The sequence below is a fragment of the Amphiprion ocellaris genome, chromosome 18 (assembly GCF_022539595.1).
Source record: "Amphiprion ocellaris isolate individual 3 ecotype Okinawa chromosome 18, ASM2253959v1, whole genome shotgun sequence".
Classification (NCBI taxonomy): Eukaryota; Metazoa; Chordata; class Actinopteri; family Pomacentridae; genus Amphiprion; species Amphiprion ocellaris.
Genome location: NC_072783.1, coordinates 6,343,889 through 6,363,284, shown reverse-complemented (window position 1 = coordinate 6,363,284; position 19,396 = coordinate 6,343,889). Strand labels below are relative to the sequence as shown.

At 42.3% G+C, this 19,396-nt stretch overlaps 1 protein-coding gene across 6 annotated transcripts in view; it reads right to left on the bottom strand.

Annotated features, from left to right (window-relative positions):
* ebf3a (EBF transcription factor 3a) overlaps positions 1-9,891 on the bottom strand; it is a 45,159-nt gene extending 35,268 nt beyond the window's left edge. For 2 of the 6 annotated variants that reach the window (XM_023265245.3, XM_035945945.2), the window contains exons 1-6: positions 9,330-9,884; positions 6,487-6,643; positions 5,393-5,456; positions 5,266-5,321; positions 4,537-4,610; positions 4,201-4,269 (exon numbers count right to left, since the gene is read on the bottom strand). In XM_023265245.3, coding sequence (XP_023121013.1) covers positions 4,201-4,269; positions 4,537-4,610; positions 5,266-5,321; positions 5,393-5,456; positions 6,487-6,643; positions 9,330-9,451 — 542 coding nt within the window. In that variant the 5' untranslated portion in view covers positions 9,452-9,884. Of the gene's footprint in view, positions 1-4,200; positions 4,270-4,536; positions 4,611-5,265; positions 5,322-5,392; positions 5,457-6,486; positions 6,644-9,329 lie in introns of all 6 variants that reach the window. The other 4 variants (XM_055004162.1, XM_055004161.1, XM_023265246.3 and 1 more) reach the window with 4 other exon arrangements.
* Between the last annotated feature and the right edge of the window lie 9,505 nt (positions 9,892-19,396).

The window sequence follows — 19,396 nt, the reverse complement described above, 5'->3', positions numbered from 1 at the left end:
GCCGTGTAACATGTTCAGGGTCTGTTGTGTAGCCGTGGTGCGTTCAGGTTGTGGTGCGTTTGGGTCTGTTGTGTAGCCGTGGTGAGTTCAGGTCGTGGTGCGTCCAGGGTCTGTTATGTAGACATGGTGCGTTCATGGTCTGTTTTGTAGTCGTGGTGTGTTCAGGGTCTGTTGTGTAGTCATGGTGCGTTGTAGTCATGGTGCGTTCAAGTCATGGTGCGTTCAGGGTCTGTTGTGTAGAGGTGGTGCGTTCAGGGACAGCCTCTCCGGTTCCCACAGCAGAAATATTCATCCCTACATTAAGCGGTTCTCTGGAGGCTCCACATTATTCTGCTGTCAGTCACTCTAATGAGATTCAGCATCTCACCTGCTGACTGACAGCTACCCATAATCCCTCAGTGCACACCTGAGACCTGCACACGCTCACATCAGGATTCACCTTCATCATCCTCATCTTCATCTCATGGTTCCCACAGAGTTCCCCGGATCAAACTGTCACCTCTATCATTTCATCACACAGTCAGACGTTCTCACAGTGTTCTAAAGGAACCAACAAAGAACCTGACATGGTGAGGCTCAACCGGAGGTTCCTCCTGCAGGTTCGCCCTGCAGGAGGCCGCGGAATGGTCTGCTGCAGGGGGAGGAGCTGCTGGCAACCAATCACAGTCGTCCTGGGCGGAGCTAAGAACTGGAAGTGTTCTCAGAGACCATTTAGGGAACATCTAGAAACTGCAGCGTCTACTGATGACTGTGAGGCATTTAGAGAACATCTGGAAACTGCAGGGTCTACTAATGACTGAGGCGTTTAGGGAATATCTGGAAACTACAGCATCTACTAATGACTGTGAGGCGTTTAGGGAACATCTGTAAAATGTAGAGTCTACTAATGACTGCGAGGTGTTTAGGGAACATCAGGAAACTACAGCGTCTACTAATAACTGAGGCTTTTAGGGAACATCTGTAAAATGCAGTGTCTACTAATGACTGTGAGGCGTTTAGGGAACATCTGTAAAATGCAGTGTCTACTAATGACTGTGAGGCGTTTAGGGAACATCTGGAAACAACAGCATCTACTAATGACCGTGAGGCGTTTAGGGGACATCTGGAAACTGCAACGTCTACTGGTGACTGTGAGGCGTTTAGGGAACATCTTTAAAGTCATCCTGTTTGCAGATGATGCAGCTCTGTAGGTTTCTAAACTTATTTTTTTTTTGTACTTTTACTCGTCTCGTAGATCCAAACAAAGTTTTCATCGTACCAAAACAGACTAAGGAATTAATATTCTAAAAATTAATATATTTAATAAACACGGCCGTAACTGACCAGTCCCTGAACTGCTCGTTGGGTTTCAGGATGTGAACAGAAATAATCTGACCAAACACGATGCGTTGAATCAAATATCTTCATTTTATCAGACTACTATAACCTACGAGACGTCACATAAACACAGATTCACTTCAGATGTCTGTTTTTAAACGTCTCTGGAAACAGAACATGAAGAACTGAGATGTTCTAACACATGTGAATCCTTCAGTCTGGGATGTCTGACGTGTTTTTGAATATTTAATGACGTGTTTTTACTCCTGCTCCGACCAGTTTTAACGTTATTGAAATGATTTTTAACAGTCAGGCGATCATGAAGTGGAACTTTTAACCCTCCTGTTGTCTTCATTTATGGGCACCAAAAAATTGTTTCTTTGTCTGAAAAAAAAATCCAAAACTCTGCAAATTTTTTTCCCCAAATTTCTGAAAATCTACAAAATTTTCAAGAAAAAAGCTCCAATAATTCCTTGAAAATTTCCCCCCAAAGTTTTATATATAAAAAAATTAAATTTCTCAAGTTTGGCAAGAAAATTCGAGTAAAAAAAATGAGTAAAAATCTTGCAAAAAGATCCTAAAACTATATAAAGTGATTACATATATATCATTAAAACTTCTAATATTTCCTTTAAGAACGTTTTGTGAATGTTCTTAAAGAAATTTTTTTTTCCACCAACAAATGTTAAAAAATTTTCCCAAAAATGTTGAATATGTGGACATCAGAAGTTTCACTGTGAAAATATATTTTTTAATCACATTTCAAACTATAAAACGTTTCTATCTGACTTGCAGGACGGCACCAGGGTTAAAGCTGAACGTGGAACCTGAGTGCAGAAAAAAGAACGTTCAGCTGTCTGAAGGTGAGTTCTGGACAGCTGAAGATGAAGCTTGGTGTTTGTGTCTGACCCTGACATGTTTCCTGTTCACTGGACGAACACACTGGAGACCTTCCCATCATGCATTTCTGCAGCAAACGGAGAAAAAAGCAGCTCCTCTGTTTTCAAAAGGCTCTGCAGTCACGTCCTCCTCCTCCTCCGACTCCCCCGACTCAGAGGGGGAGGATGAGATTAATGCTGGGGAGGAGGAGGAGGAGGAGGGAGGCGAAGAGCGAGTGATTCCTCCTGGGACGGACTGGGAGGAGGGGGTGGAGACCAGTTAACCCAGTATCCAGGAACCAGTGCTAGACTGGAGATTCAGAGGCTGTCAGAGAGGAGAGACTGAAAAGCTGCCGAGTGGAGACGGAACTGTGACAGAAAACAGCACAAAGCAGGAAAGGTGAGCTAAAAGGACGGAAAAAAACACAATAAAACAACTGAAAGGAGAGAAAACTGTCACAGAAAAAAACACAAAGCGAAAAAATGAGACTTAAGACAAAGGGAAGACAAAAAAACGACAAAAAAGCTGCAAAAAGACACAAACAGGTCATAAATAATTCAAAATGAAACAACCAGAAGGAGACAAACGGTCCTAAACGACGAGGGACAAAAACTGAACAGAAACCAGCCTGAAGGAGAAAAATAACAACAAAGACACGAAGACACAACAAGACGACAAACAGGAACAAATAATCCAGAATAAAACCAACTGACAGAAAACATTTCCAAGTTCTCTTCACGTTCTGGTTCCACGGGACTTAATGTTGCTGTGGAAACGAACCACAGCGAGTTAAAACGGGACAGGTTAGAGCATAACACCATTTAAACGGGGGACAGGTTATAGCGTAACACCGTTAAAACGGGACAGGTTAGAGCGTAACACCGCCGTCTCATTTGGTTCTACCTGTGAATGTTTTCTGGTTCTATCTGAGGTTCCACCTGTTAAAGAACCAAATTCAGCTCCAGAGTTTGTATTTGGAACATTTACCAGTTCAGAACCGGCAGAACCACAGAACGTCTTTAGAAAGTACAGAAGAACCTCAAACTTTGCCAGAGTTGGGCTTGAAACCTTGTCCAGGTACCAAGAAGCCGTTTTAGAACCAGAGGAACCAAACAGAACGTCCTGGAAACCACAAAGAGCCAAGAACCAACCAGAACCTCCGGGTTCTGTTCAGGAAGAAGAACTAACATCAACATGTCTGAATGAGAACCGGCCAGGAGAACATGGAACCAAACACACCTACAGAACCCAAAAAGAACCTACATAACCTAAACACTCTTCCAGAACCCAAACAGAGCCTACAGAACTCAAACACACCCGTATGACCCAAACAGAACCTACAGAACCCAAACACACCTACAAAACCCAAACACACCTATAGAACCCAAAAAGAACCTCCAGAACCCAAACTGTTGTTAGAACATAGAAAAACCACCAGTGGAACAAAAGGATCAATAAATGTCAGCAAATATTGATCAGAAAACCCTGAAACGTTAATAGAATGCTAATAGAACATTAAAAGAATGTTAATAGAAGCTAATAAAAGTTAATAAAAAATTAAAGCATTAAAAGGGTTAATAGAACTTTAATAAAATGTTAATAAAATAGAACGCTAATAAAAGTTAAAAAGTTAAAACACTAATAGAATGTTAATAAAGTGCTGACAGAATGTTAATGGCACGTTCATGTTAATAAAACATTAATAAAGCTTTAAAAGTTATAGAATGTTAATAAAAGTTAATAAAACGTTAATAAAAAGTTAATAGAACGTTCATAAAGCATTGATAGAATGTTCATAGAACGTTAATAAAGTGTTGATAGAACATTAAACAGCAGCAGACGTCAACGGATGATGGATGAAACTGTCCTTTATCAGCTGGAACACGCGTCCACGGCAACCACACAATCACCACGGCAACGCTGCAACATGCCGATTAGAATACACTCACTCACACACACACACACACACACACACACGCACACACACACTGTCAGGTGCGTTACCTGTCGATGATGACCGGGTCAGACGGAGTCTCATTTCTGTTTCCACAACTTTTCTTATCACAGCAGCGACTGGAGAAGAGAAACACAACCAGTTACACAACCAGTTACACACAACGTAACACAACACCATAACACAACAATGTAACACAACAACAGACACACAACAACATAACACAGCAACATAACACAACAATGTAACAACAACAAACAGACACAACAACATAACACAACAACAGACACAACAACATTACAGAACGTAACACAACAGACAACAGAGACACACACACACAACAACATGACCCAGCTGTTCTGGTTCTGGTCTTCAGGTGTTCTTACCTGCACATAATCTCATGTGTCAGCAGAACTCGGCACATCTCTGGGTTCTTGTCCTGCCCCTCATAGATGATGGCCTGAAACACACACAGGAACCGTATTAGAACCTCCTCAGGAACCATATCTTAGAACCTCCTCAGGAACCACGGGTCAGCCAGCAGAACCTTCTCAGGTGTACTGGTTCTGGTGATAGAACCCTCTCAGGTGTACTGGTTCTGGTGTTTGAACTCTCTCAGATATGCTGTTTCTGGTGTTAGAACCCTCTCAGGTGTTCTGGTTCTGGTGTTAGAACCCTGGTTCTATGTTGGATTCCATTGTCTCCGTTCGGATCCAGCAGCAGAACGTTTGATCGTCTCATTGTTTCAGACACGAAGCAGCTGGAACCGTGAAAATCCAGTTCCTGGCAGAACGAGCTCGTTAAGGCTGCTAATTGAATGACTTGTTAGGATTAATTAGGTTCCACTAGTTAGAACAGAGGATGCTGACGGAATGTTCGTTAATCTACAGAAACATCTGGAGATGATGAGGAGATATCAGAGTTCTAACATCTGGAACATGCAAGTTCAGGTTCTCCTGGTTCCACAGATTAAACACGAACCAAACTGCAGGAGCTCAGAGGTTCTAGAAGGAACGTTTTAGTTCCGGAGATATTCAGAGAGTGACCTGAAGCCTTCACCTGTGGGCTGCTGTGATTGGTCGGTGTGCTAACCAATAATCAGTGATCAGTCCTACCTGTTTGGTCATGGAGTCGATGAGGCGGACGTACAGGTCCTGCTCGGTTCTCACTCCTGCAACAAACACCATGGTTACTATCAGAACACCTGAGTGTCACGCAGGTGGAAAAAACCAACGTACCCACCGTTACTGTAGAGTAGCTGCAGCTTGTAGTGGATCCCGTTGTTGGTCTTCTCCCCGGTCGGCTCCTGGAACACACAGATGAGTAAAACAAGCGCACCTGACCCTGAGGGACGCCTCATCTACAGGGTGCATTTGATTTCTATCTTTAGATGAATTTTGGGTGCGTTTGGTTTTCATCTCTTAATGAACTTTGGGTGCATTTGGTTTCTATTATTGGATGAACTTTGGGTGCGTTTGGTTTCGATCTCTGGATAAACTTTGGGTGCGTTTGATGTCTATCTGCAGAAGAACTTTGGGTGCGTTTGATTTCTATTATTGGTTGAACTTTGGGTGCGTTTGGTTTCTGTTAATGGATGAACTTAAGGTGCGTTTGGTGTCTATTATTGGATGAACTTTGGATGCGTTTGGTTTCTATCTCTGGATGAACTTTGGGTGCATTTGGTTTCTATTATTGGATGAACTTTGGGTGCGTTTGATGTCTATCTCCAGAAGAACTTGGGGTGCATTTGGTTTCTATCTCTGGATGAACTTTGGGTGCGTTTGGTTTCTATCTCTGGATGAACTTTGGGTGCGTTTGGTTTCTATTATTGGATGAATTTTGGGTGCGTTTGGTTTCTATTATTGGATGAATTTTGGGTGCGTTTGGTTTCTATTAATGAATGAATTTTGGGTGTGTTTGTTTTCTACTAGTGGATGAATTTTGGTTGCGTTTGTTTTCTACTAGTGGATGAATTTTGGGTGCGTTTGGTTTCTACTAGTAGATGAATTTTGGGTGCATTTGGTTTCTACTAGTGGATGAATTTTGGGTGCATTTGGTTTCTAGTAGTGGATGAATTTTGGGTGCGTTTGGTTTCTACTAGTGGATGAATTTTGGGTGCGTTTGGTTTCTACTAGTGGATGAATTTTGGGTGCATTTGGTTTCTACTAGTGGATGAATTTTGGTTGTGTTTGGTTTCTACTAGTGGATGAATTTTGGTTGTGTTTGGAAGCTTTCTTATGTTAACGTGACCTTTGGCTTGAAGTGCGTTTGTTTTCTGTTTCTTCCTACAGCGTTTCCACCCCTCCGGTGTTGGAATCTCTGTGTCTGGTTCTCACCTTCTCTTTCTCCACGAAGTCCACATAGGTGGTGCGCTCGATCTCCACCGGCTGGCCCTGCCGGTCGTACAGCGCCAACACGAAGTGGAAGAAGTTGGACTTCCTCAGGTTGGACGGCGGCTGCTTCTCAAAGTGAGCACGAGCTAACCCCACCCCGCTGGAGCACAGACAGACGCACCAGAGGACAAAAGAAACAAACATTTTATAAATGAAGGAGAGAAAATAAGTTTGACTTTCAGCTCATTTTAAAATATTAGAAAAAACTGAACTAATGACTGAAGTCTGAGGTTTGGTCTGAGGATTAGTTTGACGTTCTCTGTCAGGACCAGAACCTCCTCTGGAAACATCTCAGGTCTGAAGGTTTTTTCTTCATTTCTCCTCTAAATGTTCAAATCAGGAACCTGCAGACATTCTGTTTGTTCTCAGAGAACAAAAGCTGCTGGAACCGAGAACCCTCCGAGGACCGAGACGAGCCGCTTAAAGCTGAAGATCCTCGGAGGAAAAGCTCAGCGGCGGCACACATTCACCAGCCGTGTTCCAGCCGTGTGCCAGCCGTGTTCTAGCCGTGTTACAGCCGTGTTCTAGCCGTGTTACAGCCGTGTTACAGCTGTGTTCGGACTCAGGTTTAAATGAGAAAAAACACATTTGAGGTGTTTTCTGAGGATAAATAAAACACGTTTAAATCTGAACCAGTCATTAAAGGAAAAACTCTGGATCCACTAACATGCGTGTTCTGAGCAACACGCTTCAGGGAACATTAAAGGAAATCACTTTAAATTCAGGCAAACACTGAATCACACGCCGGCGTCGGCTTTTATAAATATTCATGTGAAGAGTCTCTGACCCGACCGGAGACGTTTTAGAAATGTTCAGATTTAATATCAGAGAAACGTTCAGATTTAAATTTAGAGAAATGTTCAGACTTAAAGCAGAGAAATGTTCAGATTTAAAGCAGAGAAATGTTCAGACTGAACTGATGAGAATAAATCAGAAGATTTAAATAAAATCAATATTTTAACTAAAATCTGTTCTTCAAACATTAAAATCATCCGTTCAGAATAAACTCATCTCAACACAAACTGGACCTTTCCTCACAATAAACACTGTTTTATTTGAACAGAAAAGTTCATTTAATAATTGCAATAATTACAGTTATTATAAAAATAATTACAATAATTACAATATAATTCTAATAATAACTCTTATAATCTCCGTCTGAAGTTGATTGTTCTGGTTCTGATCCACTGGATTTATTTTCTGCTCTCTGAGTTAAATTTCATTCATCATCTGAAGAATGGCAGCAAATTAATTTCATCTGTTTTATGATTTATAGAATCAAATTTACTGTTTTAAATGAACATTTAAATGGTTTAAATTTAGTAATTCAAGTTTAATCTGCAGAGAATGGATTATAAAAGGATTCAACAAATTTTTAGCAGAAATATGAGAATAAAAAACAAAACAAACTGCTCTGATTTCTGACAAATGATGGAACTGAATTACTACAGGACAATATTCATATTTATCACAAATAAATTTCTGCTTAAAGTTTCATCTGTGATCAGATTTAAAAAGAGAAATGTTAAATACAGAAACGCTTCACAGTTCAGTATCTGATATGAAAAAAATCTAACCGGTTTGGACACATTTATTACATTTAGTTCATTTATTAGAGTTATTATAGTTATTCTTTTTATTATAGTTATTCTGTTTATTATATTTATTCTGTGTATTAGAGTTATTCTGTTTATTGAAGTTATTCTATTTATTTGCTGTATTTTATTTGTTCTATTAATTCTATTTATTTTGTGCATTCTGTTAATTCTATTTAGTAGATTTATTCTATTGTTTTTATGTATTCTATTTATTCTGTTTATAATGATAATTATAAGTCATTACATGGATTATAGTTATTCAGTATATTATATTTATTATAGTTTTTCTATTTATTCTACTTCTGTCTCCGGCTCCGTTTCTGCTTCTTGTCCCACATTTTCGTGGTTCACAGATTTAAACGTGTCGAAGGAAAAGCGACGGACGGCAACGCTGAGCAGAGAAACTTTAAACCAGCAACCAGAACACACCTGGAATAAACTGGAATATATCATATAAAACACACCTGGAATAAACTGCAATAAGTCATAGAAAATACACCTGGAATAAACTGATTTAAATAATAAAACACACCTGGAAAAAACTGGAATAAATCATATAAAACACACCTGGAATAAACTAATTTAAATAATATAAAACACCTGGAATAAACTCTAATAAACTGATAGAAATATAACAAAACATCCTGGAATAAATTGATAGAAATAATAGAAAACATCCTGGAATAAACTCTAATAACACACACCTGGAAAAAACTGATTTAAATAATAGAACATACCTGGAATAAACTGACAGAAATAAAAATAAAACACCTGGAATAAACTGATGGAAATGAAATAAAACATCCTGGAATAAACTCTAATAATCTAAAATCAGCTGAAATGAGCTGATCTAAATAAGATAAAACTGCTGGATTGAAGTTCCTTTCAGGTTTTTAGGGGTAAACCTGAGAACCTTTCGATGATCCTCTAAAAGCAGTTTTACTTTGATTCAGGTCAGGTTTTTCCTCCTGATGATGATAAAATAAATCTGAACCAACCTTCTGAGTAGCTGGAGATTTTAAAGGACTCATTTCATCTTTAGTTTTTTATGACTAAAATAATCTTTGATCTGTTTTGTTTAGGGCCAGATATCTGAGGTTCTCCAGCAGCATTCCTTAAGGTTTTAAAGCTGCGCTGTGGTTCTGGAGTCCGCTGGGACTTCAGCTCCCACAATCCCTCTGGGTTTACCTCTGAGCGGCCGTGTTGGCGTCCACCACGCCGGCCGAGTGCATCCAGGACCGGACGGCCAGCGGCTCCTCCTTCATGCTGGCCGTCGCCCCCCGAGGAAGGTTCTCCTGGATCCCGAACATTTCCGCTAGAACCCCCAGACCTCACAGGATCCACATGTTCTTCAGGACGGAGGAGAACTTTTCAACTTTGTACTCAGGAATTAAAAACTGAAGTTTAAGTGTTTTAATGGTTTTCAGGTTCCTGCTGGAACGGAACGGAGCAGAAAAAAGAATAAAATCCTCTGAGAACGTCTGCAGGTTTTCCCCAAAGAGGAGCAGCAGCAGGAGGAGCTCTCAGCCCCGCGGCCCCCCAGGACTGGACCAGCATCCAAAAACCCCAGGGTCTCCTCTCAGGGGGCGGGGCCTGCCTTATAAGGCCACGGCTCACAGGCTGGGAGGAGGAGGCGTTTCAACCGGCCAATCACAGGGAGGGAGAGCAGGTGTGTGTGATGGAGAGAGAGAGGGGCCTTGATTGCCCGCTGCACTCATTAACGCTCTCTCTCTCTCTCACACACACACACACACTCTAACACACACACACACACTAACACCAGTCAGGCTGAACTGGTTCCAGTGTTCCTCTAACTGGTTCCAGTGTTCCATTAACTGGTTCCGGTGTTCCCTAACTGGTTCCAGTGCTCTGCTAACTTGTTCCAGTGTTCCTCTAACTGGTTCCAGTGTTTACTAACTGGTTCCAGTGTTCCTCTAACTGGTTCCAGTGTTCCGCTAACTAGATCCAGTGTTCCCTAACTGGTTCCAGTGCTCCACTAACCGGTTCCAGTGTTCCCTAACTGGTTCCACTGTCCCTCTAACTGGTTCCAGTGTTCCATTAACTAGTTCCAGTGCTCCACTAACTGGTTGCAGTGTTCCACTAACTGGTTCCAGTGTTCCATTAACTGGTTCCAGTTTTCCACTAACTGGTTCCAGTGCTCCACTAACTGGTTCCAGTGTTCCTCTAACTGGTTCCAGTGTTCCACTAACTGGTTCCAGTGTGCTGGTGGAAAGCTGGTGAGGGATCCAGTCCAGGATCAGAGACGATTCTCAAAGATCAGGATGGATCAATAGATCTCACTGATCCATATTGATCCTGAGTCTATGTCATCCAGGTTTGATCAGGATGTAGAACGGAACCTTAACCAATAATTAATCAATCAAAGAATGATCAGTGAACTGGTTCCCCTGGAGGTCCTGAACTTCAGGACTCTGGCATTTGGTTCTGCACAGGTACCAGAACCAGGACCAGTCCCCTCCAGGTACCAGAACTAACCCTAGCCCTGGTCCGTCCTCCTGGTCCGTCCTCCTGGTACCTGGACAGGTGTCTTCCTCCAGTGTCAGAGATCAGCTGCTGGTTCCTCCTGATCATCTGCAGATGCTTCATATCTGCGTCTGTTTAATCTGCTGCAGAATTCTGCTGCTGGTCAGACGGAATCTTCCAGACAAAGACGGAGAAGACCAGGAGAAGACTGCTGAGGCCTCCGAGGAGGAGGGTAGGAAGAGGAGGAGGAGGAGGAGGAAGAGGAGAAGGAGGAGGAGGAGGAGGAGGAGGATCTGCAGCATCCGGAGACGGAGGAGAAACTAAATCTGATCCTGAAACAATGAAAGTATGAAAAACAGGAAAAATAAAGATTATATGATTACATATAGATTTATGGTTATTATGATCATATTTATAGATTTATAGTTATGATTATATTATATTATATATATATATATATATATATATATATAGAGAGAGAGAGAGAGAGAGAGAGAGAGAGATTTAGAGTGATTATGATTATAGCTATTATGATTATTATTTATGTATTAAAAGCATTAAAGCTGCAGGTCAGATGATCAATTGATAACTGATACTCAGTGATTCTATCATTAATAATCAGCTGCTGCCCTGAAGGTTCCTCACAATAAAACGCTGATAACTGGATTAAACCAGGAGGAAACGATCAGATGGAGCAGCAGCCCGAGGTTCCACTGGAGGTTTCATTGGAGGGTTCCACTAGAGGTTCCACCAGAGGTTTCATTGGAGGGTTCCACTGAAGGTTCCACTAGAGGTTCCACTGGAGGCTCCACCAGAGGTTCCACTGGAGGGTTCCACAGGAGGGTTCTATTGGAGTACTCCACCAGAGGTTCCACCAGAGAGTTCCACTGGAGAGTTCCACTGGAGCTTCCACCAGAGGTTTGCACTTGAGGGGTTCCACCAGAGGTTCCACTGGAAGGTTCCACCAGAAGTTCCACTGAAGGTTCCACCAGAGGTTCCACTGGAGGTTTCCACTGGAAGATTCCACTGGATGGTTCCACCAAAGGTTCCACTGGAGGGTTCCACTGAAGGTTCCACCAGAGGTTCCACTGGAGGGTTCCACCAGAGGTTCCACTGGAAGGTCCCACCAGAAGTTCCATTGGAAGGTTCTACCAGAGGTTCCACTAGAAGGTTCCACCAGAGGTTCCACTGGAGGGTTCCACTGGGTGGTTCCACCAGAGGTTCCACTGGAGGGTTCCATTGGAGGTTCCACCAGAGGTTCCACTGGAGGGTTCCATTGGAGGTTCCACCAGAGGTTTCACTGGAGGGTTCCACTGGATGGTTCCACAGGAGGGTTCTATTGGAGGACTCCACCGGAGGTTCCACTGGAGGGTTCCACCGGAGGTTCCATTGGAGGGTTCCACAGGAGGGTTCTATTGGAAGACTCCACCGGAGGTTCCACCAGAGGTTCCACTGGAGGTTTCACTGGAGGTTCCACTGGAGGGTTCCACTGGAGGTTCCACTGGAAGTTCCACCAGAGGGTTCCATTGGAGGGTTCCACCAGAAGTTCCACCAAAGGGTTCCATTGGAGGGTTCCACCAGAGGTTCCACCAGAGGGTTGCATTGGAGGGTTCCACCAGAGGTTCCACCAGAAGTTCCACCAGAGGGTTCCATCGGAGGGTTCCACCAGAGGTTTCACATGAGAATGGAGACGAGGTTAGCGTGGATCTCAGAGGATCTGTTATCTACAGGGTTCTGTTCTCTACCGGGTTCTGTTCTCTACCAGGATTCAATTCAATTCAGTTTTATTTATATAGCGCCAATTACGGTCAAATTGTCTCAAGACGCTTTACAGAACCCATATGTCTGACCCCCAGAGCAGCCCTAAGGCAACAGTGGCAAGGAAAACACCCTTTTAACAGGGAAGAAACCTTGAGCAGAACCCGGCTCTAATGTGGGGGGACCCATCTGCTGCTGGCCGGGCGGGTTGAGAGGGACAGAAGAGGTAGAGAGGTAGAGGGGTAGAGGTAAAGGGGGAGGGATGGGAGAAGGGGGAGGTGGAGAAAGAGGAACATATAACACACAGTTGCATACGTGTATGATAAGCTAGATGATACATACAAAGTGCAAGCTAACATGTAAACTGATTCATAGTTTACTGTTATGATGTACGGCTCTGGCATTAAATATACTACATATATAGCTGGTAGTAAAATTCAAACAGTCTGTAGATGAGCTTATCAGGTATAGTGAGGGTGATGCAGAGTAGACTGGTGGAAATGGGAAGCTGGAAGCAGTGAACTGGAGGAAGGTCAGCAGCAGAATCCCACAAGTGGAGACTAGGCCAGTTGGTGGAACAAGATCTGTTCTCTACAGGGGTCTGTTCTCTACCACGTTCTGGAGGAGAACGTGATTTAGGAACCTTCCATCTGATGGTTCATTCATCTGGATTCAGAATAAAATCATTTCCTGAGCTCCAGTTTGTTCCAAAATAATCAATGTCTTATTTCTGCTGCATCGTCTCTGGTTTCGCGTTCCTGGAATAAATTCACGTTTTTATTCTCTTCTGTTCAAATGATTCAGTTCATTTACAGGATTTAATCTAGAAACTAGTAGTAGTAGTAGTAGTAGTATTACTGTTATTTTTGTTGTTATTATTATTACTGTAATATTATTATTAAAGAAGAACAATCAATCATTTTAACTGATTAATGATTTCTGTGATCAGTTGATCACAGACCAGGACCTCGGAGTGTGTTACTGTGTGTGCCTGAGTGCATGCATGTGTGTGTGTGTGTGTGTGTGTGTGTGTGTGTGTGTGTGTGTGTGTGTGTGTGTGTGTGTGTGTGTGTGTTGGACACACATTTGCATTTAAATAGCGACATCACAGTGTTCAGCGGCGGGTTTCCCAGATGTCACGGCAAAGTCAGAGACCAGCTGTCTCACACACACACACACACACACACACACACACAGTAACACAAACGCACACACACAGAGTGAACTGATCAATGAAGGATTTTTACAGTTTGTTACAGTTTGATGCTGACGGATTCAGACTGAAAGAAACCTGAGATCACCTGGTCAACCGGGTGGGTTATTTCACCTGGATAATCTCACCTGGATGACCTCACCTGGATGGTCTCACCTGTATAAACTCACCTAGATGGTCTCACCTGCTGGAAGAGCATCCAGACTGAAAGGAGGAATAACTGAAGCATCCAGAACATTTTTAATCCAGCAGTTGTAGAATCAATAAAAAATAATCGATCAATAGGATAGGAGGTTTAGGATCTGTTTCCAGGTGATGATGTCATTAACCTGTACAGGTGTGTCTGTCTGATGAGCCACATTAATTATTAATAATGTCATCATCTGTTTCACTTTATAAACATTATTGATCTTTGATTGGACCTACAGCTGATCCTGGTGCTGCTCAGTGATTGGACGATCCCGTCACAGCTGATCAATAAACATCCATTTCACAGTGATTATTATTGATCATTGATTATTTCTATCTCAGGTTCTGAGGAGGTGGTCAGGTTCTAACATCAGTTCTATTAGATCAGTAGAACCTGATCAGCCTGCTGCCTGTTGATTCTGATTATTGATCGATTTGTTTCCTCTGGACAGGAACACCAGCTGCCAGAGCCCAGTGACCTCCAGGAAAACCAGTCAAACCAGGAAAACCAGTAAGACCAGTCAAACCAGTCAGCTGAGCTCAGAGCGGCCGGACCTGCAGCACAGGTACATAACCGATCAATCAGGGTCACGATCAATACGTCCTGATAAATCAACGCTGATCACTAACTAACAGCTAAGTCAGAACTTAGAATCAGAAATCAATAAATTCAGTTTCAGGTCATTGATTTTTTAATAATTTAAATCAGTTCTTTAACAGAGTGGACTCTGATCAGATTATTGATTATTGATGGGTTCCTCTCTGCTGGTTTGATTTATTTCTGTTTCTCTCCTGCTGCTGTGAACTCCATTTATTTTATTTTATTTTATTTTATTGTTCTGCTGAGTTTCTGCTGCAGGAAACAAAAAGACGACAAACTGGAAATAAAAGAGAAACAAAAACACGACAAAACACAGGAGGAGCAGAAAACTCTGAATAAAAGAAACAAAGCGACCGACCTTCAGCTGCAAACACACAAACACACCCAGCTACACACTCAGCTGCACACTCAGCTACACACACCCAGCTACACACCAGAGGGAGAGGAGTGTGTGTGTGTGTGTGTGTGTGTGTGTGTGTGTGTGTGTGTGCTGCAGAGGGATTTCCAGTCGTCCCAGTTCAGGGAATTCCCTCCATCCCAGCAGAGGAGTGGGCGAGTGAGAGCGGAGCGACACCAAGAGGTGAGAGAGAGAAGTGTTCTAGTAGAACGTCTTCATGTGGAATAAAACAGAAGTGTTCTAGTAGAACATCTTCATGTGGAATAAAACAGAAGTGTTCCGTTAGAACGTCTTCATGTGGAATAAAACAGAAGTGTTCCGTTAGAACGTCTTCATGTGGAATAAAACAGAAGTGTTCTAGTAGAACGTCTTCATGTGGAATAAAACAGAAGTGTTCCGTTAGAACGTCTACATGTGGAATAAAACAAGTGTTCTAGTAGAACATCTTCATGTGGAATAAAACAGAAGTGTTCCGTTAGAACATCTTCATGTGGAATAAAACAGGAGTGTTCCGTTAGAACGTCTTCATGTACAATAAAACAGAAATGTTCTAGTAGAACATCTTCATGTGGAATAAAAGAGGAGTGTTCTGTTAGAACGTCTTCATTCTGAAAACATTCACTCTGACAGATGAGATGCACAAACCTGTATCTATATCTATACATCTATACATAAACCTATATCTACAGATATAGGTTTATGTATAGATATATCTATATATAAACCTGTATCTATATATCATTAATTTTTATAAGCGTCATCAGAGGATGGACAGTGAACATCTCTTTATATTTTTATTTATACGTGTTCACTTTCCATCCTCTGATGATGCTTTTATTAATTAATGATTATTAATGTTGGGCAAACTGAGTTTATTTATATTAATATTGATCAGATATGACTTAAACAGCATAAATTAATTATTGGCTCTGATGTTTCAGCTGCTTCATAATGAATGATGTCATTACTTATTGATCGATCGGTTTGATTCATTTCAGTTTAATGATTTAATGTTGATCAATCAGCAGCTTCCAGCTGTCCAGGTGAACCTGTGATAGACTGTTACCTGTCCAGGTGAACCTGTGATAGACTAACTAACCAGGTAAACCTGTGACTGTTAAATAAAACCAATGATCAGATTCAACATGAACAAAAGACACTAAGGGTTTCAAAGTACGACCAAACTACCATCAAACTACAACCAAACTGCAACCAGACTGCAGCCGATTGTTTCTCCTGTAACGTCTGTAAAACATTAAATGATCGCTTCTGCTGTTCTGATTAATACATGAGATCAGATTCAGTTCTTCTGTTTTCTGTCTGATTAGAAAGAGATCAAAGACAGTATTGATTATTGTCCTTTCACAAAGAGTTTTCACCTTCAGAATAAAAGTCTCTGTCAGCACAAACAGAGGACACCGTTGGACATCTGGAGCCACCAGTCAGAGCTGCATTAATTAACCTCCGCTGTTAATTAAAGACGCGTCAGCTGCAATTAGCACCAATTAAAGAGCTGGAGAAACTTTAATCGACCCTGATGGACCAAAACCAGCCTCACTGGTCCAGCTGCAATGCTGCTTGTCAGACCAGACTTGGGGTTTAACTTCCTGTCAGATCAGATTGAGAGTTTAACTTCCTGTCAGACCAGACTGAGGGTTTAACTTCCTGTCAGACCAGACTGAGGGTTAATTTTCTGCCAGACCAGACTGAGGGTTTAACTTCCTGTCAGACCAGCCTGAGGGTTTAACTTCCTGTCAGACCAGACTGAGGGTTAATTTCTGTCAGACCAGACTGAGGGTTTAATTTCATGGCAGACCAGACTGAGAGTTTAACTTCCTGTCAGACCAGACTGAGAGTCTACTGCAGCGTAGAGTGCCTTTCCATGGTGACCTCTTACAGTTCAGTGCATATACATTAAAGAAGCCAGTATGCAGACGACATTGCTCTCTTCTGTCATGAAGTAGCTCAAATAATCAACTCCTCCCAGACCCAAACCAGAGTTCTGGCGCCCCCTGGACTTGTTTGTGGATGATATTCAGCTGTTACGAGTCGATCACTTCTAGTTCTTGGTAGTCGTGTCCCCAAAGACATGATGAATGAGATTAAGGTATGAGTACAGAGAGTAGCTTGTGATGTTGGATGCTTGTGGAGAAGTGTTTGATTGTAGAGATGTGAAACTAAAGTCTGTGACCAGTGTGTCAGACCTCCAAAATGGACCTTCACCAGGAACCTCCATCAGTTCAGAACCAACGTCACCTGAAGTGGAATCAATGAGATCACTTAGTCTCCAATGAGAGGAAGTCAGGGTAGAAGACTGAGAGGTCAGAAACCATCTTCATTAGATGTTTGTCGTGGATGACAACCGGCCAATCAGAACCTCGTCTTATGGACAGTCTGATGGAACCAGAAGAGTTGGTCGGCCACTACCGACTAGGACGATAGAAACGATGTTCTCCAGGGTGGAGATGTGATGGATCTGAGGAACCTAGGGATGTGTTCTCCAGGGTGGAGATGGATCTGAGGAACCTAGGAACGTGTTCTCTAGGGTGGAGATGTGATGGATCTGAGGAAATTAAGAACGTGTTCTCCAGGGTGGAGATGGATCTGAGGAACCTAAGAACGTGTTCTCCAGGGTGGAGATGTGATGGATCTGAGGAACCTAATAACGGTGTTCTCCAGGGTGGAGGTGGATCTGAGGAACCTAGGAATGGTGTTCTCCAGGGTGGAGATGGATCTGAGGAACCTAGTAATGGTATTTTCCAGGGTTAAGATGGATCTGAAGAACCTCGTAATGATGTTCTGAAGGGTGGAGATGGATCTGAGGAACCTAGGAACAGTGTTCTCCAGGGTGGAGATGTGATGGATCTGAGGAACCTAGGACCGTGTTCTCCAGGGTGGAGATGGATCTGAGGAACCTAGGACCGTGTTCTCCAGGGTGGAGATGGATCTGAGGAACCTAGGAACAGTGTTCTCCAGGGTGGAGATGGATATGAGGAACCTAGTAATGTGTTCTCCAGGGTGGAGATGGATCTGACCCTCAGCATCTGTCAGGACAGACTTTAAACCACAGAAGACCATGAAGGAACCATGAACAGCTGCTGATCTCCAGACTCCTGATGATTTATTATTATATATTAAATCTAGATCGCTGTTATCACTGCTATGCTGCTGATCTAGAACCAGTGTGGAGGAACAGCGCCCTCTGCTGGAGGGAAACTTCATTACTCTTTTCTGGTCATTCTGTGAGTTTTGGGAAAACATTTAAAGTTTTTTAATCTATATAAAAACTCCAGAGTTCTAAAGATATTATCAAAGTCTCTAACCAGAGAACCAATAGAACGGCTGGACAGCAGGTCACATGACTCCAAACCTCCAATAATAAAGCCAGTAGAATAAAATAAAGATGAAACAAGCCTAAAAACAATAAAATAAAAAGAGATGTCTGTAAAACCTTGAAATTAAAAGCTGCAGGAAGTTTCCTCCTTTATTAAAGTAAAATACAGTCAATAAGTCAGATAATAAATTCAGTTCTGTGTCGTTATATTAACCACTAATTAGATTATTATTGATTTATTATTTATATTTATTTATTATACTCTGATGATTATTGATTAGATTTATCGGGCGTTTCTCTGCACTGACAGTACTTCCACTTTCTGTATTTGCTGCTTCTGGTGGATTCCTTCTGAATCTTCTGCTGGAGTTTGTCTCCATCTGGTGGACCAACAGAAGAACCGTCCAGGTGGAGAACCATCAGGGCCACATGTTCTGAACTGAAGGTTCTTCAAGTGTGTTCTGGTCTCACCTGGTGGCTCATCGATGAAGAACCTCCACCAGACGTTCATGTTCTGTGTTCTGCAGGTTCTGATCGAGGTTATGATCCACACCGACCTCCTCACTTTGGGAAGAACCTCACGTTCCGTCATCTTTGTTCTTTTTTAATCATGAGTGAAAAACTGGTGTTGTTTTATCTTGTTATTCTTCACATTCCAGAGATTCACAGAACCAGAGCCAAAACCTCAACCAGAACCAGAGCCAGAACTTAAACAGAACAAGAACCAGAGCCAAAAACCAAAACCAGAACCAGAGCCAAAACCTCAACCAGAACCAGAGCCAGAACTTAAACAGAACAAGAACCAGAACCTGAAACAGAACCAGAACCTGAACCAAAACCAGAACTAGAGCCAGAACCAAGACCAGAACCAGAACCAGGACCAGAACCTGAACCAGAGCCAGAGCCAGAACCAGAACCAGAACCAGAACCAGAACAAGAACCTGAATCAGAACCAGAACCAGCATTCTGTTTTACAGAAAATTAATGCCACACAGAAGAGGAACGTTCTTTAAAGATCTTAAAGATCAGACAGAAAGGGTCTTCAGGATGCAAACTGGAGTTTGGAGGAAACATGGAAGAGACTTTTACCCAGAATGCACTGCAGCTTCATCAGGTCTCCTCTGCTCTCTGTCAACATGCAGGATGTTCTGGACCAGATCCAGGAGTCCTGCTCTACTCTGGGTTCTCCAGAAACTAAGAACCAGGCTGAGGTTTGACATCAGATCAGAACTTCTGGAGTTAGAATGCTCCTGCAGTAAAAGTGTGAATGAAACAGAAA